Raw genomic sequence first — 27,262 nt, forward strand, 5'->3', positions numbered from 1 at the left:
TCTGGTAGGACCAGGCTAGTCAATCACTAGGTTTAGTAGCTAAAGATGGATGTCAATACAACTTGCATCCGGTAGAGGGCGCGAAAGAGCCAATACGGAGCATGATGAGCAGCAGCGAGTCAGCGACCTGCACAACACAGCCGGGGCAGACTGCAGGATAGCTGCTGAGCAGGGCTTTAATGGAGTGAAACTAACATCTCGCTTATGCACTATGGAATAATAGCCGTGTTATTACTTGCTGACACTTCAAAAATAACCCGGAAAGACAATTCCTATAATATAACTGTGGTTTGTTATGAAGAGGAGCCAAAGGACACCTCTACTGGACTAAGCTACTGGGCTATCGAGTAGCATTGGATCTTATCGCACAAAAACAGGACACTGGATTTGTCGTATATTTGTACTATCTCGAATTAATTTTTTGCTGTGTCCTGGACTCCAGCAACGCATACCCACAGCCGTTTGCGTAGGTTAAGGCTTTGGCACCTAAACAAACAAACATAGCTTGTTAGCATCAGCATTCCACACTGCAACGACTTGATAGCGTATGCCGCAGCCGGCACGAAAGTGTTTTGGTCCAGCCTCGGCGCCCACGCGACACCGCGGATTGACGTCGGCCCAATCTGCAGTAAACTGGCAGCACATAGCAGGCCGCTGCATATATGCTGGTTATTAATTGCTAGCGCCGCAATTCTTGTCGTGGCTGAATTGCCAATCAAATATGCAGATTGAGTAGTAGTTTGCGTTGTTTTATTGTACAACAGCTCTGTTGTATAGTTGAGGGATGTAACGCACACCGTTGTCTTTTGCTGGGTTCACTGTTGTTTACAGTAAGTTAGTTTATACATTGAGCTGGTACAAGACGCTTTAATTGCAGGCTTGTCAAGTATGATAAGTATGAATGTTGCACCTTCGCTCTTGGTAGCTGCATTTAGGTTTTTATAGTCACAGTTGCAGCAATGCAGACGCCTCCTACACAAGATCAAATGATAATGAAGAATGAGAGATGAGAATCACAGGCAATGCAAACATTTGGATGAGCACATAAGGGGTAGTGAGTGTATGCGGACACGGGTATTGTTTAGATGCACATGAAATCCGTTTGTTGTTTAAGTAATATGTCTGAATGTATTGTAAAATAAGCTCGGTACAGTTCATGTTTCTGACAAGCTGTCATATTGCAGGCAGTTGTAGGAGTGATGCTCTATTTGTATGCGTTTGCTGTGATCAGTGTTAATGCATTGAGCGTTTTTTTTTAAGGGAATCAGCCACCATTGATATACTTCAGATGAGACGCGGGGGGGCGGGGTTGTTGACCTCGTAGAAACAAGGGAAGCATCCGCCTGCCATGCATAATTAATGAGCCCAAACGCAAGCAGTCTCGTTTTAATCCTTTTGACCACACACACGCACAAATAACGCGCCACACACAAGCGAGACTCTGTACATCCAAACAGACACGTCTGTAGATGTAAACCTTATGGACTCATGAATGGGGTACCGTATTGTGGGAACCGAGTACCAAGAAAAGCCTGGATCAGAACATGAGAGGATTGAGGCGGTGATGATGGAGACTACAGTGGGCAGCTAACGGAACCACTGGGAACGCCACATTAAAGACGGCCGCAGGGAGTGGGCTGGCCCCTGCCAAGATGAGCCTCCGGCAACCGTCTTCCACATTGGACAGGTAAGAAGAACTGAGAGGGCGCTTGTGGGAACCGAAAGAACAAGTTCTTGTATTGAATCCAATCAGAGGTTAGAAGTTCCCTCAAAACCTGCCGCACGAAAGTAATGACTGGTTACAAGGGAAAGTCCCACTCAATGTGTGGACTTTAAAAAAAATCACAGATGTACTCAAGTTAAGTAATGAGATTGTAAAGTCATTCACACACACACACACACACACACACACACACACACACACACACACACACACACACACACACACACACACACACACACACACACACACACACACACACAAACCAAACAAACCGGTTGCACTACCAGATTACAGTTAACAATATTTCTTTATCTGAGATTCATCCTCTCAGTCTGACCTCTGGAAGAACAAGCCAGGCAAGCTGCCACTTTGGTGGTAGAAAAAAAGACTTCTGAACATGTGTGTTTGTGTGTGTCGGTTGACGTGAGAGTGGATACGTCAATTGGTGACACATTGTTGATGATGGAGATACTGTGACCTCATGTGGATGCTTTGGTGTGCCAAAGGGCTTCAGTGTTGTGAATGTTGTCATTGATTTTTGTTGTTGTTTGTGTTTGTGATTTCTCAATCAGCTATGTTTTCCCTTGCCCTCTCCCATTTATTTACCACCTTTTGACGGTTCTCCATGCAATGCACTGTGGGCGACTTGGTCCGGGCAATGCGCTGAAGTATTTGTCACTACTGCGTTGATCTCTCATCTCTCACTCTGTGTGCATCGGCTTCGTTCACATGCTTCTCCTGTTCTCTCCCATCTCCACTTGTCTCCCGTGTGTGTGTACCCCTCTTCCCTGCGTGCGTGCCTGCCACCGCTTCCCGTGTCTGTGTGTCATGTGACAGCGGGAGGGCCAATAAGAGAAACTCCCACCTGCTCAGGTAGGACGGCTGTCCAACGAGAGCCACTGTGCGGTTTGAGGCGGTGAAGCCTACAGATTGTGGTGTGCATCTTGGGCATGTTGTCCGACCTCGGGTGTGTCCTCTGTGTGTCGCTTCATGGCGTCACCGCTCGTAGGGTGGGTCCGAAAATCAACTTTCAGAATTCCACCTTTTCCCCTGGCCAGAGCTGAACAAATGACGGGCCAAGCATTTGTGTTGATTTGTGGATTGGTACATTCTAGGGTTAGAATGTACCATCTGCTGTTCATTTTGGACCCTGGTACCAAGGCAAGGAAAACATTTTTTCTTTTGAGGAAATGGGCAGACTCTTCCTTGGAAACAGTCTCTGTTTGCTACATCACTGCCAGTGTCAGATTTGTAATGCATCCGGTTTGTGAACTGTCAAAACCATTCGCCCTTTGTTGTTGTGCTATAATAATCGATATGTGCTTGCTTGCATGTTGCCTGGTCTTCCAATCCCTGTTTGAAATCTGATTGGGTGACATCCCCAACCAACATCCGTTCAGCCCAAATAGGAGCTTTTTGTATTACCCGCAACCACCACCACCTCTGCAGAAAATAATGTTCAAACAAGCCTAAACCTCCCAAGCCTCATCCCAGAGGATGTTGCCTCTGATGGTGCCAACGTTTTAACTCATCTGAGCGCTAATACAAATTGTGGCTGCAGTAAAAAAAACAACAACAACATCATAAACAACAAGAAACTGCTTCTGTAAACAATGCATCCACCATGACTTGCCAGCCAAGTTGGTAAAAATATCAGACAATGAAATACATTGACTTGAACTTGGTTCATTGACTAGAACCTGCTGCTACGGCCGTTATGCAGCACTAAATAGCCGGCGTGGTTACGTTGCTTGCTTTCCACGCCGTTGCTTGCGTACCCGACTGAGCGTAGTCGGCCAAAAGCCGCTTGATTATCGCTGTTTCCCACGGCGGTGTAATATACCCTCTTCAGGAAGGCACCGTCGTAGGGCAACCACAGGTGTATCTGGGATGGTAGACTAAGGCCTAAAAAAAATAATTGTTTGGTCCCGGTCCCTGTCAATTTATGGGCGACCCAAATTATTTTATGATCATGGAAGAAAAAAAAAATGCAAACTATAATTACGTTTTTGTACAGCACCTCTTCATTCTGTACGAGGATGAGCGCATTCTCTCGTTTTTAAATGAAAACAACCTACCTATCATTCGCTGCCGCTGAAAAAATAAATAAAAATAAATAAATAAAATTCCCTACCTACCCATGACCTCAACTGACAACCAACAGAACCAAACTTTTTCTTTTTTTAGGCCTAAGGAAGGTCTCACACATGGACCGTGGCCCATGGGCGCGGCTACACAAAACCAGGACACCCATTAGTTAAGGCTCAGTTATGGTCCCACATCGACGCAACGCAATGACCGCGCGCGCAGACGCTTCAACGCAGTCCTGAACATGTTTTCGGTTCCGTGTCGGGTTTAAGTGAGCAGACCAATCGCAACCCCTTGCCGTTACAATTTTTGGGAGGCTCACGTTGGGCCCTTGCGGTGGATGAAAGGGGGATCCGCAAGGGCGTAACGGGTCCGTGAGCCCCCTTTGCGTTGCGTCGACGTGGAACCATAACCCGCCCTTAAGTGTTACGATCTGTGGTGGGCCTACGATGCGCCCCTGTGTAAAGAGCGTGAACGAGGCCTTCAGTGTGTGGAGTGTTGATGTTTGAAGGCATCTGGGTGGGTTTTTGGGGGGGTCCATGTCTGTCCACGGGTGCCCGCTCCTCTTTTGTCATCGTGCTTCGGTTGACACTGCGCTTCATTCTAACTTCCTACTTTTTCTCTTTTTGTCTGTGTCTCTCCGCTGCCTTTTAATTTTGTCCTCTGTGTCGCTGCCACCCCCCTTCAGCCCTTTCGCGGCTTGGTGAGTTTTTCCTGATCAACCGCTTTCAGCTGCTTACCAACCACCCCCGTCGAGTGACCCCTCTCTCTCTCTCTCTCTCTCTCTCTCTCTCTCTCTCTCTCTCTCTCTCTCTCTCTCTCTCTCTCTCTCTCTCTCTCTCTCTCTCTCTCTCTCTCTCTCTCTCTCTCTCTCTCTCTCTCTCTCTCTCTCTCTCTCTCTCTCTCTCTCTCTCTCTCTCTCTCTCTCTCTCTCTCTCTCTCTGTGTCTCACTCTGTGTCTCACGCCCATCTCACTCTTCCTCAATCCCATCTCACTCTTCCTCAATCCCATCTCACGAGCAACATCTCCCCCATCTCACTCAGTATCGGGGATCATTTTGTTGACTTATTGTTATTCGTGGAATGGAATAGAAACCTTCAAACCCCGAGGGAGGATTTATTGAGCGCATGAACAGGGATCAATGAGGGGCAGCAGATCTATTACTTAGATCTGCCTCTGTCTGTCTCCCCCCCCTCCTAGGTTCCTCCCCCACACACAGCCTGCTCCTTAGAACCTTCTCCCATCACCCATTACCTCAAGAGTTTTCTGCTCTCTGCTTATGTCTCTCTCTTCCCCCCCCCCCCCCCCCCCCCCCCCGCACAGGCTCAGCAGTTTGACCATCGGGGACTCGGACAGGAAGTCCTCCCCCGGCCAGCCGCCCAGGGACCCGGGGGGGGAGTCTCCCACCACAGAGAGCACAGGTAGGTCTGGAGGGGGGGGGGGGGGGGGGGGCTTAAGTGGTAACTGGGGGGGAGGGCGGAGGTCTTTAGGGCGGATGGCTCTCCATGCATGGGTTACAGATATGGGGACTTCAACTTGCTTGTTCTATGCTGGTTGATGAAATGGGATGGGGTTGCTCATGGACGTTCATTTAATTGACTCTTTCTCGCTCTGCATCTGTCGCTGTCCTCCGGTATCTCCTTTTCTCTGTGTATCCCTCTGTCTATCTCTCTTTCTCTTTCTCTCTGTCTCTCTGTCTCTCTTTATCTCTCTTTCGCTCTCACCGTTCCTCTGTCCCTATCTCTCTCTGTCAATCACTCTCTCTGTCGCTTCCTCTCTCTCTCTCTCTCTCTCTCTCTCTCTCTCTCTCTCTCTCTCTCTCTCTCTCTCACCGTTCCTCTCTCTCTCTCTCTCTCTCTCTCTCTCTCTCTCTCTCTCTCTCTATCTATCTCTATCTATCTCTCTCTCTCTCTCCCAGGCTCTGGTCTGGTCCAGAGGTGTGTGGTGGTCCCAAAGGACCAGCTTGGCTTTGGCTTCACCGTCTGTGGCGAGAGGGTCAAGCTGGTGCAGAATGTCCGACCAGGTCAGAGAGACACACATACACACACACACTCACACTCACTCACTTGATCAGGGTCAGTAGCATTAGCTGCTAGCAGTCTGTTAACATATTGGTTCTCTCTATCTCTGTCCACAGGGGGCGCTGCGGTAAAGGCCGGCGTCCAAGAGGGTGACCGCATCATAAAGGTGAACAAATACTACCGACTATAATATTATTGATATAAGTATACAACAAGAACAAGTATACAACATGTCTGATGTATTCCCACATAGAATGTGCAACGTGATCCATTTACCTTGATCAAAATGGCCTCTATGCCATCCATCATAAACCAGTGTTCAGCTCTGTGTTCAGTTATATTTCCTAATCGAGGCTGTAATTATGTTCATTTTCTTTCTCTTCCCTTCCTTGTCTACAGGTGAACGGATCTCTGGTGTCCTCCATGTCCCACCAAGAAGTGGTGAAGCTCATTAAATGTGAGTACTAACGAATACACCATCTGATAATCTTTAAAAATGTAAATTCGATATTTTTGTGGATTTTTTTTATTCAAGTCTTTGATTCTATCCGATTTTTTCATTTCTTCTCCTTCTTCCGCGCCTCTCCGTCTCTCCCTAGCCGGAGCCTACGTGGCGCTGACGCTTCAGGGCCCGCCCCCTTCCAGCGTCACCCTGCCCCTAGAGCCCCTGTCCGCAGACCTCTTACCCAATCAGAGGACCTCGCTGGGCGGAGAAGCCCCGCCTCCCCCACCGCCTCCCTTGCCCGCTGGCATGAGCAGCAGCCCCTCCCAGCGAATCACAGGGCCCAAACCGCCTCAGGTAATCGCATATACTTTACTGATTAGAAGTATAGCGTGTCCTCTAGCTATGTCGAAAGATAATGAGGTTTGTTTATGGGTGATTTCCCTTCAATGGTTTCAGTTTCTATATTTCTAAGATATTTATACAAACAATAAATTCATACCTGACCCATTTACCGTCACCTAAAATTCCTCATTCCTTAGACCTAGATAGAACTACTAACTAACTATAAATTGCTAGATAATCTTTATATAATTTATATATATATATATATAATTATTCTTTTACGTTAATAAATTGAGTTAAGTTGTCAAGTCAATTTTGGTTGCTCTGTGTTACCGTTTGACCTCCGTGTCGTATGTATCTGGTGCAGCATGCTGAGGTGCAGAAACACGCCAGTCAGATCCTCCAGAAGATGCTGCAGCAGGAAGAGGCTGACCTCCAGGTACACACACACACGCACGCACCAGAGTTTCCATTGTCCGGTAATTACCGGTCGTTGACCGGAAAAAAATGAGGAGGACCGAAAATTCTAAATGTCTCCGTTCAGAATGACCAATTGAAATAATTCTCTGCGCAATTTGAGTTGTGTTTTAATATGCTACAGTGGTCATTTGTGCGTTTGTGTTTTTTTTTTTTTTAATCATTGCTTTATTGGCCTAATCTGAGGAGAAATCGATGCCATAAACAGAAATATTATAGGCCTTTATTACACGGGTCTTCTCAATGCCGTGGAACGCTCTGTTCACTTGCATGGGTAGTAGTCCGGTAACTTGTCAACCCCAGCATCTTTGGTTGCTAAGCGACGTCAACGTCTTTGGCAGACTATTTCACTGCTGATCAACAATACGAATGCTGGTAACGAATAAATTGTAAAAAGACACACCATGTAAAAAAAAAAAACAACAACTTTAAAGTGAATGCTTCCAGGTCTCATGAACGGCACCAATATTTTCTAACGGAAACACTGGTACACAACACACACACACTCTCTCTGATATGCACGTCCCCTCTATATTCTTCCTGAAACATTAGAAATGTGGAAGTTTGAGCATGACCAATCACGAGCCGTATGCCGCGAACAACCCCTCTACAGAGGTTCAGTGGTCTACTGAATGAACCCGCCGATGATTTATGAAAACAAAACCTGATTCACCGAGTGGTGCGTCAAGGTTGTACCGACAAAGTAGAGCTAATGCACGTTTTATAAGTGAAAACTGTTCCAATCGCCAGGCCCTGATGGAGAAGCTGTCCCGGAACCCCTCGCCGTCGTTGGAGGAGCGGATCGAGAGTGCGAAGAGGAGGGCTCACCAAGTCAGGATCAAGATTCAGCAGGACCTGGTGAATACATTATATATATCCCCAAGCTGTTCATTTATCTGTTTTATGGAGCACTGGTGTCTATATCGTTGTGCCTCATATATAACTGAATGAGGTTTTTTTGCTCACATTCTTCAAATGTACAGTAAGAGAACAAAGCTCTCTGTGTCCGTTATTAAGTAGTAGGTCAGAAGGGTTTTACTCTCTTACATCTAAACAACATTGCATAAAGGTAATCCTTTTAACGCGGGGGTTTAGATTGCGATCATTTCCGCCAAGATTGGGCAAACCCCCGTAAGCGATGGCCACGTCCTCAGTCCGCCCTGAACGTGTCTACCGGTTTCGTTTGTTGATGCATGACCTTTCAGAGTAAACAGTGGCTATCAGATCAACTATTTAGATCAACCGTGTGTGTGTGTGTGTGTGTGTGTGTGAGAATCATTAACTGTGAAGTGCTCTGAGTCACCATGGCAACCAAATATACATTGTGCTTCCCTTCCCCAGGACGGAGGCCGAGGTGACCCCATCACCAACTACCTAGTCGCCGGGGAAGGTTTGTCTTGCCGCTTGGTTTTGCTTGTTTCTTTTTGTTGGTTCTTTTTAGTGAGTCAGGTTAGCGCGCGATTTACGCTCTTTTGGCTTGGCAAACGTTGTCGTTTTTTTCACCTGCTGTCTAGCAACATCTAGTCACGTTAGAAAAAACGACAACAACATACCGGATCTAGCTACACCGGAAACAAAACAACAAGCACGCCGCACAAACTTGTTGGGGCAAGCGAGGATACGGAGCGGGTGAAAAACTCCTTAAAAGTGTGTGTTTGGGTGTCCCTCTGTTCGAGCCTGCACGAGTGGTCAATGTTGTCATTAGCTGTTACGTCTTTCTGACCAATCGCAGTTCAAGGCCCACCTGGGCTGTACCACTTCAGGAGGGGCCGCTCAGTTACACCCCTCTAGACAGATTTGACCTTTGTTGACAGTTTGTGAGTGTTGCGTGTGGTGAGTGAGTGAGAGGTTGCGGGCGCACAGCTCAGGCTGCCGGACGGCGCTGCAAGGATCAAAATCAAGGGATATTTAGAATATAAATTATTTAACTATGACATTAATGCAATTAATCGCGTTTAAATATTTTAAGCGCTTGACAGCACTAGTTCCTTTCCATATGGTTGAACTCTTGGCACATTCTGTGTGTTGTTTTGAAGTGTTTTTGTTTATTTGTGTTCTTTCTGTCATCCCTCCCTGTAGGGAGACTCTCAGTTGACTCCAGTGAAGGAGATATAGAGGTACACACACACACACACACACACACACACACACACACACACGCAAGACCGGTAACCATAGCAACGCGGTAAACAAACCTCGCGAAGCGCAATCCAGGTCTTACTGAAGGCATTTAATGGTCAAATTATTATTAATAAATATTTGAATATTAATAAACAAACGAACTTCGAATATGATTATTGGGCAAAAGTCAAAGCCCTAACACACACGCACACACCATGCCTCCGTCGGTTTGAGTTCGCTGCTCCCTACTCGACCCTCTGACCCTCCCCAACCCCCTCCTTGTCCTCTTCCTCCTCATCCTCCTCTTCCCAGGCCTTTGAGAGCCCCCACTCCTCCCCCTCCTCCTTCAGGACGCCCCTGTTCCGACGGCAGGTCTCTGACGTGCGCACTCCTGGCGACGCGGTGAGCTCCCCGCGTGCACGCCCAGGGATGCCCTCTGTCCTATTCACCGCATATTGAATTAGTTATGAACTTAAATCGATAAACTTAACGCATGCATATTTATACATGCATGGACCCAGACCTGTTTGTGGATTTCTGTCTCTTGTCGTCTTCTGTCCACTACACAATGTGTCCTTCAATGTTTCCTTATGGGTGTGTGCGTGGGTGTTTTGTGTGTGTGTGTGTGTGTGTGTGTGTGTGTGTGTTACAGGGAGGAAAGGCCCAGATTATTGGCCCCGAGGAAGAGGAGGAGGAAGATGGCGGCTATGCGTTCAACGAGGTGAGACGTCTCGCTCGTGCGTCCTCTGTGATGTCATCAACATGCTGCCAGTTTCTGTTCTCTTTTTTAACACTTTGTTTACTTCCCCTCTCCCTCACCTCCTTCTTCTCACCTCCTTCCTCCTCCTCTCCACTGTCGCCACCTCACACCTTTTGGCTCCATCCCCACCTCCTCTCTCCCCACTTTGCTCCCTCCTCTCTTTCTGTCCTTCCACCTCCCCCCCCCCCCTCCCAGATGGACGGGCCCTTCCAGGACATTGAGCTGCTGAAGGCCCGGCCCGCCCACATGACCGTCTTCATGCGCTACGTCTTCACCCAGCTGCTGGACCCCAACCCCCTGGTCAGAGCGCCACCCGTCGTCCACCTCATCCCCTTCTCTCTCTGCCTCTCTCCTCTATCCTCTACCCTCCCTCCTGTCTCCTCTCTCCTCCCTCCTGTCTTCTCTCTCCTCCCTCCTGTCTTCTCTCTCCTCCTTCCTGTCCTCCCTCTACTCTCTCCTCTCACACCCAGCAGAGCTCAACAAGCGTCCTCTGCACCATGTGTTAGAACGCCATGAGGTTCACTCCATGTTGTCCACACTCCCACCAGATAAGAGGAAGTTGGTTAGAAAGTTGTAATGGCCTTGATGTGAACCCTGACTGACTTTGAACCTGTGTGTGTGTGTGTGTGTGTGTGTGTGTGTGTGTGTGTGTGTGTGTGTGTGTGTGTGTGTGTGTGTGTGTGTGTGTGTGTGTGTGTGTGTGTGTGTGCGCCCCCCCCAGCTGTTCTACCTGTCCGTGGAGGCCTACCTGGGCTCCAGCCCCAAGGACGCTCGGTCCCTGGCTCCCCAGGTGCGCTCCCACTTCCTGGACCCCGACGCGGTAAGAGTCACATGACCCCCACACACCCCGAAAGATAACCACTGTTTGACTGCTCATGTGTTCAGACTGTATTGGGATGGTGGTTGCATGTTTTTCACAATTCAAGTTTAATATTTATCTCAGGAGAATCTGTCCTGATGATTTTGATGCTTTACTGTTGCCCCTCAGCCTCTGAAGATCAAAGTGCGAGAGGAGTACCTCACAGAAATAGGTATGTCTCTCTCCCTCTCTCGCTCTCGCTCTCATTCTCTCTCCGTCTCCATCTTTCTCTCTTGCTCCTGCTCTCTCTCAACCTCTCTTGAATTTCTGTCTCTCTTGAATTTCTGTCTCTCTTGAATGTCGGCCTCTATTTCTGTTTACCAAATGCTCTGGGGGCAGATTTAGAGGGCATCAATTGTTATTTAGCACATTTAAAGTCGTAACCACTCCTGCCCTCTAGTGGTGTGGGCGTGTGTGATACCACCATGTTACCGTGGTTACACAGCATTACCTGACCGTAGTAGAACGCTCTTCCTGGGATGGTGCAGTTCTACTGTGGTAACTTCGCTTCTACTGTGAAAGCCCGCATTGGTTGTGCAAGAGCGGGCTGTGTGTGCAACCTGTTACCATGGTGACCAGCATGCCCTCCCTGTGATTGGTGCAGAGACCCGTCTGCATGCCCAGGAGGACGTCAGAGGACCCCTGTCTGAGCTCCAGCAGCTGGTGCTGCCCGACATCCAGGACCAGATCCAGGACTACAGGTAATACACTACTACTATACTACTACTGCTACTGCTACTACTACTACTACTACTACTACTGCTAATACTACTACTACTACTACTAATACTACTTATATTACTACTACTACTACTACTACTACTACTACTACTACTACACCCAGGACCAGACACATCACTACAGGCACTACTAACCTCTCCCCCCCCCCCCCCCCCCCCAGGAACAAGCAGATGATGGGTCTGGGCTCCCTGTTCGGGGAGGGGGACCTGCAGCACCTGGACGGAGACCCGGCCAAGGAGAGGCAGGTGGTGGACAAGCAGGTCACTGCCCTCTGGGACATCCTGTGAGTCTGACCCACCCCCCCCCCCCCCATGCACCACCACCACCAACCTCCTCCTCCCCCACCACTGCTACACCTCAAACCCGAAGCCGGCTCGTTAAGCACCACTAACGAGCTCAGGGCCACGCCCATTCCCGGTTTCGGTCGTCGTCACATGACCTTAATATTCCATGAATATAAAACTGAGCGAAAGCGTTTCACAATCAGATGGTTGTACAGAACACACACACACACGCACGCACGCACGCACGCACGCACACGCACACACAGAGAGAACAACCAGAATTCTGTTAGGCTTTCGGGGGTTGCCTAGCAATAGGCCGAGATCTGTTCAGGAAGTGGTCGGGTAGCATTGGGGACTGAGGGAAAATGAACCAAAGTTCATCGGCACGCCAACAAACCCTTCTTCCATGTGAATCATTACCTCAGGCCGACTGTATGACATCACATGACTGAATGTTTTTGAATTTCAAACCAATAGTCACTTTTATGTGTGTGTGAGTGTCATGTGACCGAGGCTGCCACAGTAGTGCAACAGGGATATCACTGCGGCAGCAGAGCCCTGACGGACCACGCAGTAATCGCTGGCTGTACGTGGTGGACTAATGGTCTCTTCTGTTTGCTTCTGTCCTCTGCTCCTCCAGCTCCAAGCACGAAGAGGAGAGGAGGTGAGGTGGCGTCCATCTTTCATGTTGTACGATGTTCTCCGAAATGACAAAGCTACTTGTCCTCCGGCCTTTTCCCTCTGTGTCTCACTCTTTCTTTCTCTCGCTCTCCGCTCTTCGCCTTCTACCGTTCCCCGTGATCTCATTCTCTCCCTCTGCCTCCTTTTTTTTTTCGTTCCTTCTCTCAATTTCCCCTCTTTCCCCTTCTCATACAATCAACCGTGTTCACCTTGCTCTGTCTCTGTTGCGTGTTCCCCTGTTTTCCTCTCCCCCTCTTCTCTCTCCCCTCTTCTTGGTAACACTGTGGTTGTCCCTTCTCTCTATCGATCTCACTCTCCCTCTAACTGTCTCTCCGTCAATCTCTCTTTTCGCTTTCTTTCTCTCGCTCTGTGTGTGTCTCTCTCTCTCTCTCTCTCGCTCTCTCTCTCTCTCTCTCTCTCTCTCTCTCTCTCTCTCTCTCTCTCTGTCTCTGTCTCTCTGTGTGTGTCTCTCTCACCCTCTGTGTCTCTCTAACCCTCGCCCTCTCTCTCTCTGTGTCTCTGTCTCTCTCTCTCTCTCTCTCTCTCTCTCTCTCTCTCTCTCTCTCTCTCTCTCTCTCTCTCTCTCTCTGTCTCTGTCTCTCTGTGTGTGTCTCTCTCACCCTCTGTGTCTCTAACCCTCGCCCTCTCTCTCTCTGTGTCTCTGTCTCTCTCTCTCTCTCTCTCTCTCTCTCTCTCCCTGTCTCTCTCTCTCTCTCTCTCTCTCTCTCTCTCTCTCTCTCTCTCTCTCTCTCTCTCTCTCTCTCTGTCTCTCTAACCCTCTCTCTCTCTCTGCCTCTCTCTGCCTCTCTCTCCCCCAGTGCTCCCCTTGCGTCGGCCGTGTTGCTGTACTTGCGTCATTCCGGCATCAAGCTGCGGGACTCCAAGGTGTTCCCGGGGCTGGGAGTCGAGAAGGAGAAGTGGCTCCAATTCTTCCCCAAGCCCAAGAAGGTAAGAGAGGCGTTGGCGCTCTATTGGTCTCTTATTCTTATTCTTATTCATTCAGAACTTTTTAATTTTTTTAAGTAGTAAGGCTTACACTGCTGTGGTTAGCGTGGCCCTGGTTACCACTGTTTTGGGTGGCAGTTCCCGTGGTTACGACTGCTGTGGTTAGCGAGGCCTCGGTTACTGCTTCTGTGGTTGCGGATCCCATGGTTACGGCTGCTGTGGTTAGCGTGGCCCTGGTTACCACTGTTTTGGGTGGCAGTTCCCGTGGTTACGACTGCTGTGGTTAGCGAGGCCTCGGTTACTGCTTCTGTGGTTGCGGATCCCATGGTTACGGCTGCTGTGGTTATCGTGGCCCTGGTTACCACTGTTTTGGGTGGCAGTTCCCGTGGTTACGACGACTGCTATGGTTAGCGTGGCCCTGGTTACCACTGTTTTGGGTGGCAGTTCCCGTGGTTACGACTGCTGTGGTTAGCGTGGCCCTGGTTACTACTGTTTTGGGTGGCAGTTCCCGTGGATACGACTGCGGTGGTTAGCGTGGCCGTGGGTACCACTCTTTTTGTGGCCGTTCCCGTGGTTACGACGGCTGTGGTGAATTTTCTTATGGTTACAGTTGGTTGTAACCCCTCCCCCCCTCCCCTTAGCTGGGCGGCGCCAAGAAGGAGAAGGAGAAGGATGGGGAGGATCGGAGAAGGAACCCCATCCTGAAGTACATTAAGCCCCGGAGCGCCTCCCAGTCCAGTAAACAAACGCACACACCCTCGCACACAGGCACACAAACACACACACCGATCGCACACAGGCACACAAACACACACACCCTCGCACACACAGGCACACAAACCCTCACACACAGGCACACAAACACACACACACCGATCGCACACAGGCACACAAACACATACACCCGAGCACACATACACAGACACCCGAGCACACACAGGCACACAAACACACACACAGGCACACAAACACACACACCCTCGCACACAAACACACAAACCCTTGCATGTTTTTTTTATCCAAATCCAGCTTTATATAATTTCTACCTATTTTTGTCCTAATTTTATTCATTTTCCTGCAGGCACATTTATTATTTGTCAGTTTATTGATTTTTCTGTTGACCGTTGTAATTGTTTTTGGTTTGTTTTCTCATTTGAATCATTTTTGTTTTTTAACGTCTGTTTTGTAGCGTTCCATGTCCCGTTGTCCCCGACTGAAGGTACACGCTCTCTCCTTTGTTGAGGTTATCTCCTCTCTCCTCTCTCCTCCCTTCTCCTTCACACTCAAGAACCACCGTTATGTAGTCCAGAAGGCCTACTGCACACTGTCTGTGTGTGTGTGTTTGTGTGTGCGTGCGTGCGTGTGCGTGTGTGTGTGTTTGTGCGGTCAGACAATATGCTTACATTAATGTATGTGTGTTGCATTATATGTTCTCTATACTTGTATATCTATATATATATATATATGTGTGTGTGTGTGTGTGTGTGTTGCAGTGCGGTCGGGCAGTGTGCGGAACATGATCCAGCAGTTTGAGAACCACTCTGAGTTACCGGGCGAGGAGGGGGCAGACGGAGACCCCCAGAGGCTCTCCTCCAGCAGCCTGGGGGAGGACAGCGCGGACAGGTGTGTGTGTGTGTGTGTGTGTGTGTGTGTGTGTGTGTGTGTGTGTGTGTGTGTGTGTGTGTGTGTGTGTGTGTGTGTGTGTGTGTGTGTGTGTGTGTGTGTGTGTGTGTGGTGTGTGTGTGTGTGTGTGTGTGTGTGTGTAAGCCTATGAATGTGTACACACAACATGCTAATAGTCGTAGCGCGCTGCTGTGTTGATGTGCTGCGAGGGGTCTGTGTGAATGTTTTGAAACCGTGTTTAAAGATTTCTTGAGGCTGTCTATGAGTGAACTTTGGGAGTTAACATCAGCGTTCTCTCTCTCTCTCTCTGTCTCTGTCTCTGTCTCTGTCTCTGTCTCTGTCTCTGTCTCTCTCTCTCTCACTGTCTCTCTCTCTCTCTCTCTCTCTCTCTCTCTCTCTCTCTCTCTCTCTCTCTCTCTCTCTCTCTCTCTCTCTCTCTCTCTCTCTCTCTCTCTCTCTCACTGTCTCTCTCTCTCTCTCTCTCTCTCTCTCTCTCTTCTCTCTCTCTCTCTCTCTCTCTCTCTCTCTCTCTCTCTCTCTCCCCCTCTCTCTCTCTCTCTCTCTCTCTCTCTCTCTCTCTCTCTCTCTCTCTCCCAGTCCCACAGTGGCCTCGGTGCGTCTCGCCCGCAGTGAGTCCCTGAAGGCGCAGGGCGAGGGCCGGCGGAGGGGCGGGGCCTCGGCGGGGGCGGGCGACTCGGTGCCCCGTTCCCGTAGCGACGTGGACATGGAGGACTGCGGCGAGGAGCGCGAGGGCCCCGCGCTGCGGCCCCTGCTGCACCACAGCGCCTCCTCCTCCGCCTCCAGCAGCTCCGCCCGGTGAGGCGAATCAAACGCACCCCGACGCACCACACACCGTTACATCACCCGCTGACGTAGCCCCCGACGCAACACACACCGTTACATCACCCGCCGACGTAGCCCCCGACGCAACACACACCGTTACATCACCCGCTGACGTAGCCCGACGCAACACACACCGTTACATCACTCGCTGACGTAGCCCCCGACGCAACACACACCGTTACATCACCCGCTGACGTAGCCCGACGCAACACACACCGTTACATCACCCGCTGACGTAGCCCCCGACGCAACACACACCGTTACATCACTCGCCGACGTAGCCCCCGACGCAACACACACCGTTACATCACCCGCTGACGTAGCCCGACGCAACACACACCGTTACATCACCCGCTGACGTAGCCCCCGACGCAACACACACCGTTACATCACCCGCTGACGTAGCCCGACGCAACACACACCGTTACATCACCCGCCGACGTAGCCCCCGACGCAACACACACCGTTACATCACCCGCCGACGTAGCCCCCGACGCAACACACACCGTTACATCACCCGCCGACGTAGCCCCCGACGCAACACACACCGTTACATTACCCGCTGACGTAGCCCCCGACGCAACACACACCGTTACATCACCCGCTGACGTAGCCCCCGACGCAACACACACCGTTACATCACCCGCCGACGTAGCCCCCGACGCAACACACACCGTTACATCACCCGTTGACGTAGCCCGACGCAACACACACCGTTAACATTACCCGCTGACGTAGCCCGACGCAACACACACCGTTAACATTACCCGCTGACGTAGCCCGACGCAACACACACCGTTAACATTACCCGCTGACGTAGCCCCCGACGCAACACACACCGTTAACATTACCCGCTGACGTAGCGGAGAAGTCGAGCATCCGTCTTTTTGACGTTGTGTCTCGTATGGTTTGACCGAGGAGATGTCTCACTCTGAACCACCAGAGTTGAGTGGTTGTGTAGGGAGGGAGGGAACAGTGGAAACATGCGTTTTAAGAAGTTTCTGCATTAGTTCGGTTCACCCAAAAAGATCGGAAAATAGGGTCCAGGTTGAAGAGTCCCGAAGTTCTACTTTTAGAATATTCGATCAATAGTAAACAAACTTTGTCAGTACTTCCTATTCAAGTTATTTTGAAGGTAACCTTTAACCTACAGTAACATGACACACTGATCAAGTACAATTATTACTAGCGCTTGTGTACAATTTAGATTCACAATCACATGCCCACTGTACACAATCCGACATTCATACCCAGAGTTGTATCACACGGTGTGTGACGGTTTGAGGCGGTAGATCCAGACATCCCTCCTGTCAGTGTACCGAGGAGTCAGCCAGCCTGCTGGGTGAATGAATGAAACGTCTTTAACAGCGTCTTCAGTCAACAGACTCATGTTTGTGTTGGTTTGTTCACCCCCCCCAGGTCTCTGGAGAACCCCACGCCCCCGTACACCCCCCGCTCTCGACGAAGGTACGGACTAAACACACACATGGGGGCACACACACACACACACACACTGGATAAGAGTGTGTGGGATCCTGTCTGTTTGTGTCTTTTCTCGTGACAAACATTGACACAGACACACACACACACACGTATGTGTGTGTGTGTGTGTGTGTGCGTGTGTGCTCCTTCAGGAGCGTGGAGTGTGTGTGTGTATAACGTGTGTGTGTAACATGTGTGTGTGTCTGTGTGCTCGTTCAGGAGTGTGTGTGTGTGTGTGTGTGTGTGTGTGTGTGTGTGTGTGTGTAACATGTGTGTTGGTGTAACGTGTGTGTGTGTTGGTGTACCATGTGTGTTGGTGTAACATGTGTGTGTGTCCTGTGCAGGAGTGTGGAGGGTGTGTGGGTGGCGGTGTGTGTTGGTCTAACGTGTGTGTTGGTGTAACGTGTGTGTGTGTGTCCTGTGCCCCCCCAGGAGCGTGGAGTCCCCCCTGGCCCTGATCCCGGACAGCGGGGCCCTGGAGGAGGAGGAGGAGGTGTGTGACGGACACCCCTGGCAGGAGACGGTTCCCCCCCACCTCCTCGGCTCCCTCAGCCCCCGGGAGGCGGAGCGCCAGGCGGTCATCTACGGTAACACCGCCCCCCACCCTCCACCCAGTCCTCCACCCAGTAACTTAACCCAGTCCTCCACCCAGTCCTCCACCCAGTAACTTAACCCAGTCCTCCACCCAGTCCTCCACCCAGTCCTCCACCCAGTAACCTAACCCAGTCTAACCTCGTCCCAAAGCCACCCGCTCCTCCCTCCTCCACCCGCTCCTCCCTCCTTCACCCTCTCCTCCCTCCTTCACCCTCTCCTCCCTCCTTCACCCTCTCCTCCCTCCTTCACCCTCTCCTCCCTCCTTCACCCTCTCCTCCCTCCTTCACCCTCTCCTCCCTCCTTCACCCTCTCCTCCCTCCTTCACCCTCTCATCCCTCCTTCACCCTCTCCTCCCTCCTTCACCCTCTCCTCCCTCCTTCACCCTCTCCTCCCTCCTTCACCCTCTCCTCCCTCCTTCACCCTCTCATCCCTCCTTCACCCTCTCATCCCTCCTTCACCCTCTCATCCCTACTCTCCTCCACCCGCTCTCCTCCCTCCTTCACCCTCTCATCCCCCCTCTCCTCCACCCCCACCCTCTCCTCCCTCCTTCACCCTTCTCTCCACCCTCTCCTCCCCTCCTCTACTCCTCCACTCCTCCACCCTCTCATCCCTCCTCTCCTCCGACCTCTTATCCCTCCTCTCCTCCTCTCCTCCACCCTCTCATCCCCCCCTCTCATCCCCCCTCTCCTCCTCTCCTCCACCCTCTCCACTCCTCCACCCTCTCCCCTCCTCCACCCTCTCCCCTCCTCCACCCTCTCCACTCCTCCACCCTCTCCCCTCCTCCACCCTCTCTCTCCTGGCCTTGGGACTAGGCTGGGTTAAATCTGACGGGTTTAGACACTTTTGTCGGCCTCTTTCCTCCCTCCCATGAGTAATATTCCTACTCCACTGCCAAGTGTGTGTCTATGTGTGTGTTGTTCATTGTGTGTGTTTGTGCGTGTCCCGTCCAGAGCTGTTCACCACGGAGGTGTCCCACCTGCGGACGCTGCGGGTGCTGGACCAGGTGTTCTTCCAGAAGATGAGGTCCGTGCTGAGCTCCGAGGAGCTGGCCTGCATCTTCCCCAACCTGCCCCAGGTCTATCGGCTCCACGGTGAGTCCTCTCTCTCTCTCGTACAGTCTGTAGCTCTCTCTCTCTCTCTCTCTCTCTCTCTCTCTCTCTCTCTCTCTCTCTCTCTCTCTCTCTCTCTCTCTCTCTCTCTCTCTCTCTCTCTACCGTCTTCCTCTCTCTCTCTCTCTTACAGTCTGTAGCTCTCTCTACCACATTCCTCTCTCTCTCTCGTACAGTCTGTAGCTCTCTCTACCACCTTCCTCTCTCTCTCTCGTACAGTCTGTAGCTCTCTCTACCACCTTCCTCTCTCTCTCTCGTACAGTCTGTAGCTCTACTTTCACAAACGTTATAGAGAACATCAAAGTGTTAATAACAAAAGACGATGGAGTGAGGTGGAACTCAGCAGCAGTGCGGCGTCTGTAACGTTCCTCTCTGGCCTACAGCCAGCCTGTGTGAAGCCATGAAGAAACGCAGAGAGAGGACCATCGTGGAGGAGATAGGGGACATCATGCTGAGCAGGGTGAGACTCTCACTCACTCACTCACTCACTCACAAACACACTCACTCACAAACACACTCACTCACTCACTCACTCACTCACTCACTACTCATCTTTAACGTGAAGATGGATTGAAAGGAGGAAATCCTTGTTGCCGTGTCCTTCGCTCATCCGTCTCTACAGTATCACTGTTTATATGCATTCATGTCTGTGTGTCTCCTGTCTTTATCTTTTTCCATCCATGTCGGTGTATATCTATGTTTAATTATGCGTGTGTGTGTGTGTGTAGTTCGAGGGTCCCGCGGGCGAGGGCTTCGCGGACCAGGCCTCCCAGCTGTGCAGCCAGCAGTCGGAGGCCCTGGAGCTGCTGAAGAGCAAGCAGCGCAAGGACCCCCGCTTCGCCCACGTCATGCAGGTACCCCCCCCCCCCGCTCACACTCGCACACAGACACACACGGGCGCCTGCAGGTTCACGCAGGCACACACACATCGCTGCTGTCTAACGTGAGATGTACGAAGGCACTGAGGTGTGTGTGTGTGTGTGTGTGTGTGTGCAGGAGTGTGAGGCTAGCCCTCACTGTCGGAGGCTACAGCTGAAGGACCTGCTGGTGTCCGAGATGCAGAGGCTGACCAAGTACCCCCTGTTGCTGGGCAACATCATCAAACACACCGAGGGTGAGTCACTGTCCCCCGGCCCACATTGGCCCTTCTTGTGCGCCATCATGCCTGCCCTCTTTATGACGCTTTATGTCTCTTACTCTGTCTCCGTCTCTCTGTTGCTCTGTCTCTCTCTCTCTCTCTCTCTCTCTCTCTCTCTCTCTCTCTCTCTTTCTCTCTCTCTCTCTCTCTCTCTCTCTCTCTCTCTCTCTCTCTCTCTCCCTCCCTCCCCCACACAAATGCCACCATAACAGTGATGATGAATGGATCGCATGACTGTTGACCGGTTGGATGCTTGTCATGCTGGTTGTTATGGCGATGTGACCCCGTCTGCCCCTCCGTCGTGCAGCGGGTTCCCCCGACCTCCAGCCCCTCCAACGGGCGCAGTCCTGTTGCCGGGGGATACTGCAGGCTGTCAACGAGGTCGTCAGGGAAACGGAACACCGGCAACACCTCAGCCAATACCAGCGCAGGCTGGACTCCGCCCCCCAGTTCAAGGTGAGCTCAGTTTGTTTTCAAAACGGTGTAATGGAAAGCCTCCCTTTTGATTGGTCGATCTATTTGTGATTTATGTCATTGCTCTGATGGTCGGTTCTTTAATTGATGGAATGGTGCTTTGATTGGCTGTTTGTTAATTGATGGACTTGTGCTTTGATTGGCTGTTTGTTAATTGATGGACTTGTGCTTTGATTGGCTGTTTGTTAATTGATGGACTTGTGCTTTGATTGGCTGTTTGTTAATTTATGGACTGGTGCTTTGATTGGCTGTTTGTTAATTGATGGACTTGTGCTTTGATTGGCTGTTTGTTAATTGATGGACTGGTGTGTTTATTTGCAGAGTCTGGACCTCACAGCGAAGACCATGATTCACGAGGGTCCCCTCACCTGGAAGGTCAACAAAGACAAGACGCTAGGTACGTCAAGCACGTCAAGCACACGTCTGTTTTATCTAGTGTGTGTGTGTGTGCTTGAATTTGCCTCTTACCATCTCTCTCTCTCTCTCTCTCTCTCTCTCTCTCTCTCTCTCTCTCTCTCTCTCTCTCTCTCTCTCTCTCTCTCTCTCTCTCTCTCTCTCTCTCTCTCTCCAGAGATCCAGGCTCTGCTGTTGTCGGACGCCCTGGTCCTGCTGCAGCGGGGCCCAGACGACCGGCTGGTCCTGCGCGGGCCGTCCCGCTGGCTGGGGGTCACGGGAGGGGGAGGCGACTCCAAGACGGCCTTCAGCCCCGTGGTGCGGCTGGACTCCCTGCTGGTCCGCTCCGTCGCCACAGGTAACACACACACACACACACACACACACACACACACACACACACACACACACACACACACACACACACACACACACACACACGACTATTTGATGTGTCTGTGTGTGTATTCATAACGGGGTAAGGGTATGTAGTGCCTGGAGCCAAGTTGAAAGGCACAGGGTTCGATCCCCATGTCCACAGGTGTCTGTAGGCCTCTGCAGGTTCGGAATACCCTGTACTTCACTAAATGCAGCTCTGCTAAGAACAGTGTGAACAACGATGAGTGTGTTCTACAGCTTTGAGTTTCTCCTGCTCCGCTTCTCTGTCTGCCCTTTTATCGGCCTCCTCTATAACCGCCGTCCCTTCTCCCCTGACCCAGACAACAAGGCGCTGTACATCATCAGCCCCACAGAGGGACAGATATACGAGCTGGTGGCCGGGACGGCCTCCGACAAGAACACGTAGGTCTCCTCGTTCCGTCGTGCATACTTTCAGTACATCCACTTCTGACTGTGCTTCTCAGTGTCCGCCGGTGTCTTTGTTGTCATCCTCGTTGTGGGCTCTGAATCGCGTGTGTTCTGTTTCAGGTGGAAAGACATCCTTGAAAAGACCATCTCATTGGCCGGTGGCTCGTCTCCCTCAACCAATCACACCTCCGCTCCCATATCGTGAGTCTTTACTGGGTTTTATCGAGCGTCCGGATCAGATGTTTCTCCTGCCTGACCGACGTTGACCGCTTCAATTAACAATACCAGGCTGGTGGCAAAAAAATAATAATAACGTTGTTTCGCCTATCTGTGTTTTTGCGTTTGTGTGTTTTTCTGCTGCAGTCTCCCCAGTCTAGTAAACTCCTCCCCAATCTCGACGAACAACCACATCTACCAATCAGGTAAGAGGACACCCGTGTGCCTTGGCAACGCTGAAACGTGACCAAATACTTGGGCAGGGGCCGTAAGAAGTCAAATGCTACACGTTTGTCTTTTTTGTTCATTAGTATCTTTTCCGAAATCCTTCTAAACTGTTTCAATCGTCCAGACGACTCGGTGACGGAGAGCTTGGTCTCCATGGAGATGGAGACAGGGTCGTCCAATGACGACAACGGGCTCATCTCCAGCGAGCCCGCGGGCCTATCGGAAGAGCGGTTCCGTGGGGACGGGCCGGAGATGGGCGTGGCCGAGGCGGCTCTGCAGGACGGTGAGAAGGACGCCATGTTTGGAGACTTTACCTTTGCTTTTTCTGACCGAAGCTCAAGGGCTCATATTCTCACACCACGGTCTTATTTGAGAGATATCGACAGTGAATATTTAGACATTTTTATGGACTTAAATATCACTGTTATTTATCATCAGTACAGCTCTTAAAGGGGACATATTATACTACCAGGGTAATTAGCCGTTACAAGCCGTTTTTGAAAATCTGCCGGTGAGTTGCACATTTCTGAAAACGAATGCCATTGTGAAGCAGGCAGGGGAGATACGGAATGAGCCAATTACCCGAGACAGGACCAATAGTAAAAATGTCACCCTAGACAAGCCAGAAAGGGGCCTCAATGTTCAAAATACCGGATTTGTCCTTTAAGGTACTGATACTGATACTGATACTTAAGGTTTGTCAACCGTTTCCTCGTCTCTTTGTGCGCTTGCAGTCAAGTCGCTACGGCAACTCATATTCCACGATCTGGAGGAGGACGGGTGGAGCCGCGACTCAGACGACACGCCCACCAACGAGCTGGCCAATGAGAGGCATTCGTCCGCTTACGGGCCAAGGGCGCTCTCTCTGGAGACGGTCCTGAGCACCAACCAATCGGACGGGGAGGACGAGGCCACGCCCCCGTCGACCGAGCAACTCGGGCTTCAGGTCGTCAGGAAAGGTAACGAACGCCCGCCGCAAATCAGCCGACCAACTGCCATGGAGATCTTTCAAAATAAAAGTTTCAAGGAAAATGTAGGATTTTTTTTTTTCTCTTTTTTTATTTTAACCCAGATCATTTCAAGTGGGTCGCGGGTCATTATTAAAACAGATAAAAAAATCTAGTGAAACTTTTTCGGCCAATCTTCAAATGCGCTGAAAGAGTATTCGCTTTAATTTAGAAAATCAATATAATAAATGATTTCATGGGATCTCACGGTCTTAAATGCCCCTTTCGATTTGAATATCATTCCAACCTTTTCACTTCTGCTTGTTCTTATTAATTCTAACGTATTGTACTGGATGTGAAGTGTTACTTTCGGTGTGTCGTTCCTCTTTCACTATGAGTACGGTCTCTTGTGGTAACTAATTCTCGGTGTCTCTTCTGCATGGATCTGGGTTCGCTCAAACGGTTCTACTTCTTGTCTCTGCTCCTCCTCGCCTCATCCCCCTCCCCCCCCCCCCCCCCCCCCCCTGCACAAACCCCTCTCCTCCCCCACTCCCCTCCTCCCCCCCTCCCTCCCCCCGTCCCGTCCGTCGTCTCTGTGCGTAGCTGTGGTGGCGGGCTCTTCCTCTGTCCCCGACGACACCGCCCGTGATGTCGCCCCCCTCCCCTCCGAGCCGTCGTCCGAGCCGAGAGGCGGGGAAGCCGCGGCGCCCGGTAATGCTCGCCTTCCTGCCCCGACCGGTGCAGCGGCTCCCGTGGTCGGAGTGCAGCCGGTACATTGTCGGGACTTGTTTGGTTAAGAGTGGGCCTCATTCGCCCTCGCGACCATCCCGGGTCCCTCTAGGTTCCCCCTTAGAGTCCAGCATTTGGGTTCCGTCACCAAGCCAGCGCAACCAGACGTCATAGGGCTGTGCACGTGGATACATTTGTGTTAAGACCAGTAACATCAGCCGCTTTTGTGCATGATTGAAAATAATAAAGAATTGTACGCACACGCACGCGCTCACATACATACACACACACACACGCACACACACACACAGTCATTAGCATGGGGCCTGCGATCGTCCTCTGCCTCCCCCGTCCCTGACGAGAGCCCGTGTGTCCGGCCGTAGGCAACCTCTTCTACCTGGTGATGCCCAGCGAGGCTGGGGAGAGCACCACCGACGACGAACCCCCCACCCCCACCGCCGACCACTTCCCCGAGTGCCCCCCCTTCCGCCAGGAAGTGATGTCATCGTCGCAGGACGGCACGTCCCTGCGGCTGGAAGATGCCGACGTGGAGGTGGCGGTGTGCGGTGGCGCGGCGGCGGCGGCGGACGTCGACCGATCGGACGCTTTGAGGCTAGAGGAGGAGGAAGAGGACGAGGAATTGGGCCCATCGCAGACGGGGAGCCAGAGTCATGTGATCAAGAACGTGGAGGGGATCTTCCTCACCATCGAGGGCCTGATGACAAAGTTGCAACGTCTGAAGGTGAGGAAGAGACCGGAATGACTGCTTTTAGTCCGTGTCCTCTGGAATGATGTCCGACACAAGCTGGGTGGGTCATTGAAGGGGACGTAGACGCTTGGGGTCAAATGTTCCAGAACAGCGTCTCCTAAAATCTGTTGGAACACTTTAAAGGCATTCAGACCTGGAAATACCACAAATACCCTGACACAATTAAATGTGAAAACGGGTCCATTCAAGGGGTTTAAGAAAATGTCCTTTTTCAAGAACAAGGAAGTAGTTCCTCTTCAGGCGAAAAAATTCCCCAAGAACAAATAGGCGACTTGCAAGGGGCCCTTGATCAATAGGCTTCATGTTAATGCTATTGTTATTGATCAGAGTTCTCTGTAAATCCACTGGAATGAAAGTGTCTACCGAAAGACTAAATCAGTTGGCCTCAAACCAAGAGTCTAAAATCGCGGTGAAAAACTGTTGCAGACTACTTTAGCTCCCTCTAGTGTTTATAGGTTTAAAGCTCCATGTTGTCCCCGCTCCTCCCCAGGACATGGAGAACGCCCACCACCAGCTCCTCAAGTCTCTCCGGGAGACGGCCATCGGCCTGCCACCAGAGGAGCACCCCGGTCACCCGGCAACCGTCGCTAGGACGCCATCGTTGGAGCGCGCCTCAGGAGACGGTGAGTGACCACGGTCGACCCAGAGTTCGGAGGTCGAAGGAGAAGACCCAGGTTTGCCTTCCGCCCTGCTGCTAGGGATACCATTAACGAAGGACCTCGATGAATTACCTTTACGATTGATCTTGACAAATGAACTTTTACGAATGACCTTTACAATCGACCTTTACAAATTACGGTAACGATTTACTGTTACGCATTACCTTTTAGAAATACCTTGATGATTTGATATTCTGAATAACCTTTAAGAATGTGCCGTGAGAAGGCTTGCGATTTCTCAGTTGGGTGACCAACGTTTTATTTTTTGCGTTAGACTCTGAACGTTCCGCAGCAGGAGTTCTGAACGAGAACCAAGTGAACGCTAACGTTCTACCTCCTCTCCTGTGAACCCCTCCAGGCACCGAGGGAACGCTGACTGAACTCAAGATCCAGTCCACCGGGTTCTGACCTCCACTCTGTGTACATCCTCACACACACACACACACACACACACACAGACACACAGACACACAGACACACACACACACACAGACACAGACGCAGACACAGACACACGCACACACACACACACACCGTTACTCTCCACTCCTTGCCCCCCCGAACCAGCCCCCACCTGCTTGACTCCCAGCATGCACTGGGCCGTTGGAGGAGAAACACTAAAAGGACGGTGTGCATGAAACCGTTTGCCGTTGTCCTATGGGAAACCCCCCCGGGAAGTAAGCTTGACCACTACGACTACAGGAACTCCCCCCCCCCCCCCCCGTCTTCTCCGGAGGAAGTAGGCGACGCTTTGGGATGCTTGACAGGACGTAGGAGGAGCTTGATGGCGAAACAGGAAGTAGGACTGGATCCCCAGTGGGGGGAGGACAGAGAGAGAGAGAGACACGTGGGGAGAAGCTGGGATGTGGAGATGAAACGACATGCGAACCCCTTTGCCTACGGCGTTCTTCGTAGGCTCGCACCTTTTTGAACAATTTACAAAATATTAAGAGAAAATCCGAACGGCTGACAGAAAGACTTGAGTGTCGCAAGTGTTGCTTTTTTAAAAGAAATAATAATCAAGCCCCCCACCCCCCCTCCCCCCCCAGCACTTTACCCACAATGCATCTCTTTGCATGTCTGCATCTTCCCCAGGACGACTCCCCCCCCCCCCCCCCCCCCCCCCCCCCTTAACAAGGACTAGGTCTACCGTAGACCAATAGCTGGATTTGCACTGGATTACCATTCAAGGAATTCCGACGTCGTTACCCGCACACTACGTGTCCCGTTCCCCTGGATTGAGTCTCGTGTTTGTTTCTGTTGTTCGAGTCATCGTACACTAACTGAGAGACGTGGACCGGGTCTTGGTCACCGGCACCCACACATACCGTTGGTTTGTTCTAGATCAGAGGCTGGAACACTACGGGTTCAGCTGCTGTCTGGGGTCCGACCGGGGTGGGTCTAGCTGCACACAGGGAGCACACACACACGGACCGCTTCCATGTCGTTTCGGTGGACATAAAAAGCAACAGGCTGTTTTAATGGGGTCACCCGACGGACACCTTTTCTCAGGTGGGTTCTCGTGATTCCTCAGCATGCGCTCGTGATACGACCCCCCCCCCCCCCCCCCCCCCCACACAGTGTGTCCAAATGACGCGCTCCGGGTGGGGAGGGACCCCTTTTTTTGTGGAGAGCCCCCCCCCTCTACCGCGACGCTTACAAAACTGTGGACCCCGAGCTGATGTCCTCTGCAGCCCCACCCTCACACCCCCGCCCCAGCTCCTCCTCCACTACAGTGACCCCCCCCCCCCCCCCAGGTGTTA

At 51.3% G+C, this 27,262-nt stretch overlaps 1 protein-coding gene across 2 annotated transcripts; it reads left to right on the forward strand.

Annotated features, from left to right (window-relative positions):
* The first annotated feature begins 35 nt into the window (after positions 1-35).
* arhgef11 (Rho guanine nucleotide exchange factor (GEF) 11) lies at positions 36-26,513 on the forward strand. 2 transcript variants are annotated; one of them, XM_056575688.1, is made up of 43 exons: positions 36-1,687; positions 2,561-2,596; positions 4,500-4,514; positions 5,136-5,233; positions 5,731-5,835; positions 5,950-5,999; positions 6,233-6,290; positions 6,433-6,632; positions 6,988-7,059; positions 7,848-7,955; positions 8,439-8,487; positions 9,177-9,214; positions 9,531-9,620; positions 9,871-9,939; positions 10,174-10,278; positions 10,700-10,798; positions 10,967-11,009; positions 11,442-11,538; positions 11,739-11,861; positions 12,503-12,526; positions 13,362-13,491; positions 14,130-14,226; positions 14,678-14,707; positions 14,982-15,111; positions 15,709-15,927; positions 17,374-17,421; positions 17,869-18,023; positions 18,981-19,121; positions 19,523-19,599; positions 19,868-19,993; positions 20,136-20,253; positions 20,585-20,733; positions 21,073-21,148; positions 21,323-21,502; positions 21,864-21,945; positions 22,072-22,152; positions 22,315-22,373; positions 22,520-22,678; positions 23,130-23,354; positions 23,946-24,053; positions 24,455-24,813; positions 25,331-25,463; positions 25,858-26,513. In XM_056575688.1, the coding sequence occupies exons 1-43, from the start codon at positions 1,653-1,655 to the stop codon at positions 25,905-25,907; spliced, it is 4,446 nt and encodes a 1,481-aa protein (XP_056431663.1). In that variant the 5' UTR covers positions 36-1,652; the 3' UTR covers positions 25,908-26,513. The 2 variants fall into 2 exon arrangements, with proteins under 2 accessions (XP_056431663.1, XP_056431665.1); XM_056575690.1 differs by lacking the exons at positions 2,561-2,596; positions 4,500-4,514 and having other exon boundaries at positions 37-1,687; positions 25,858-26,512.
* The last annotated feature ends 749 nt before the right edge of the window (positions 26,514-27,262 follow it).

The sequence above is a fragment of the Gadus chalcogrammus genome, chromosome 17 (assembly GCF_026213295.1).
Source record: "Gadus chalcogrammus isolate NIFS_2021 chromosome 17, NIFS_Gcha_1.0, whole genome shotgun sequence".
NCBI lineage: Eukaryota > Metazoa > Chordata > Actinopteri > Gadiformes > Gadidae > Gadus > Gadus chalcogrammus.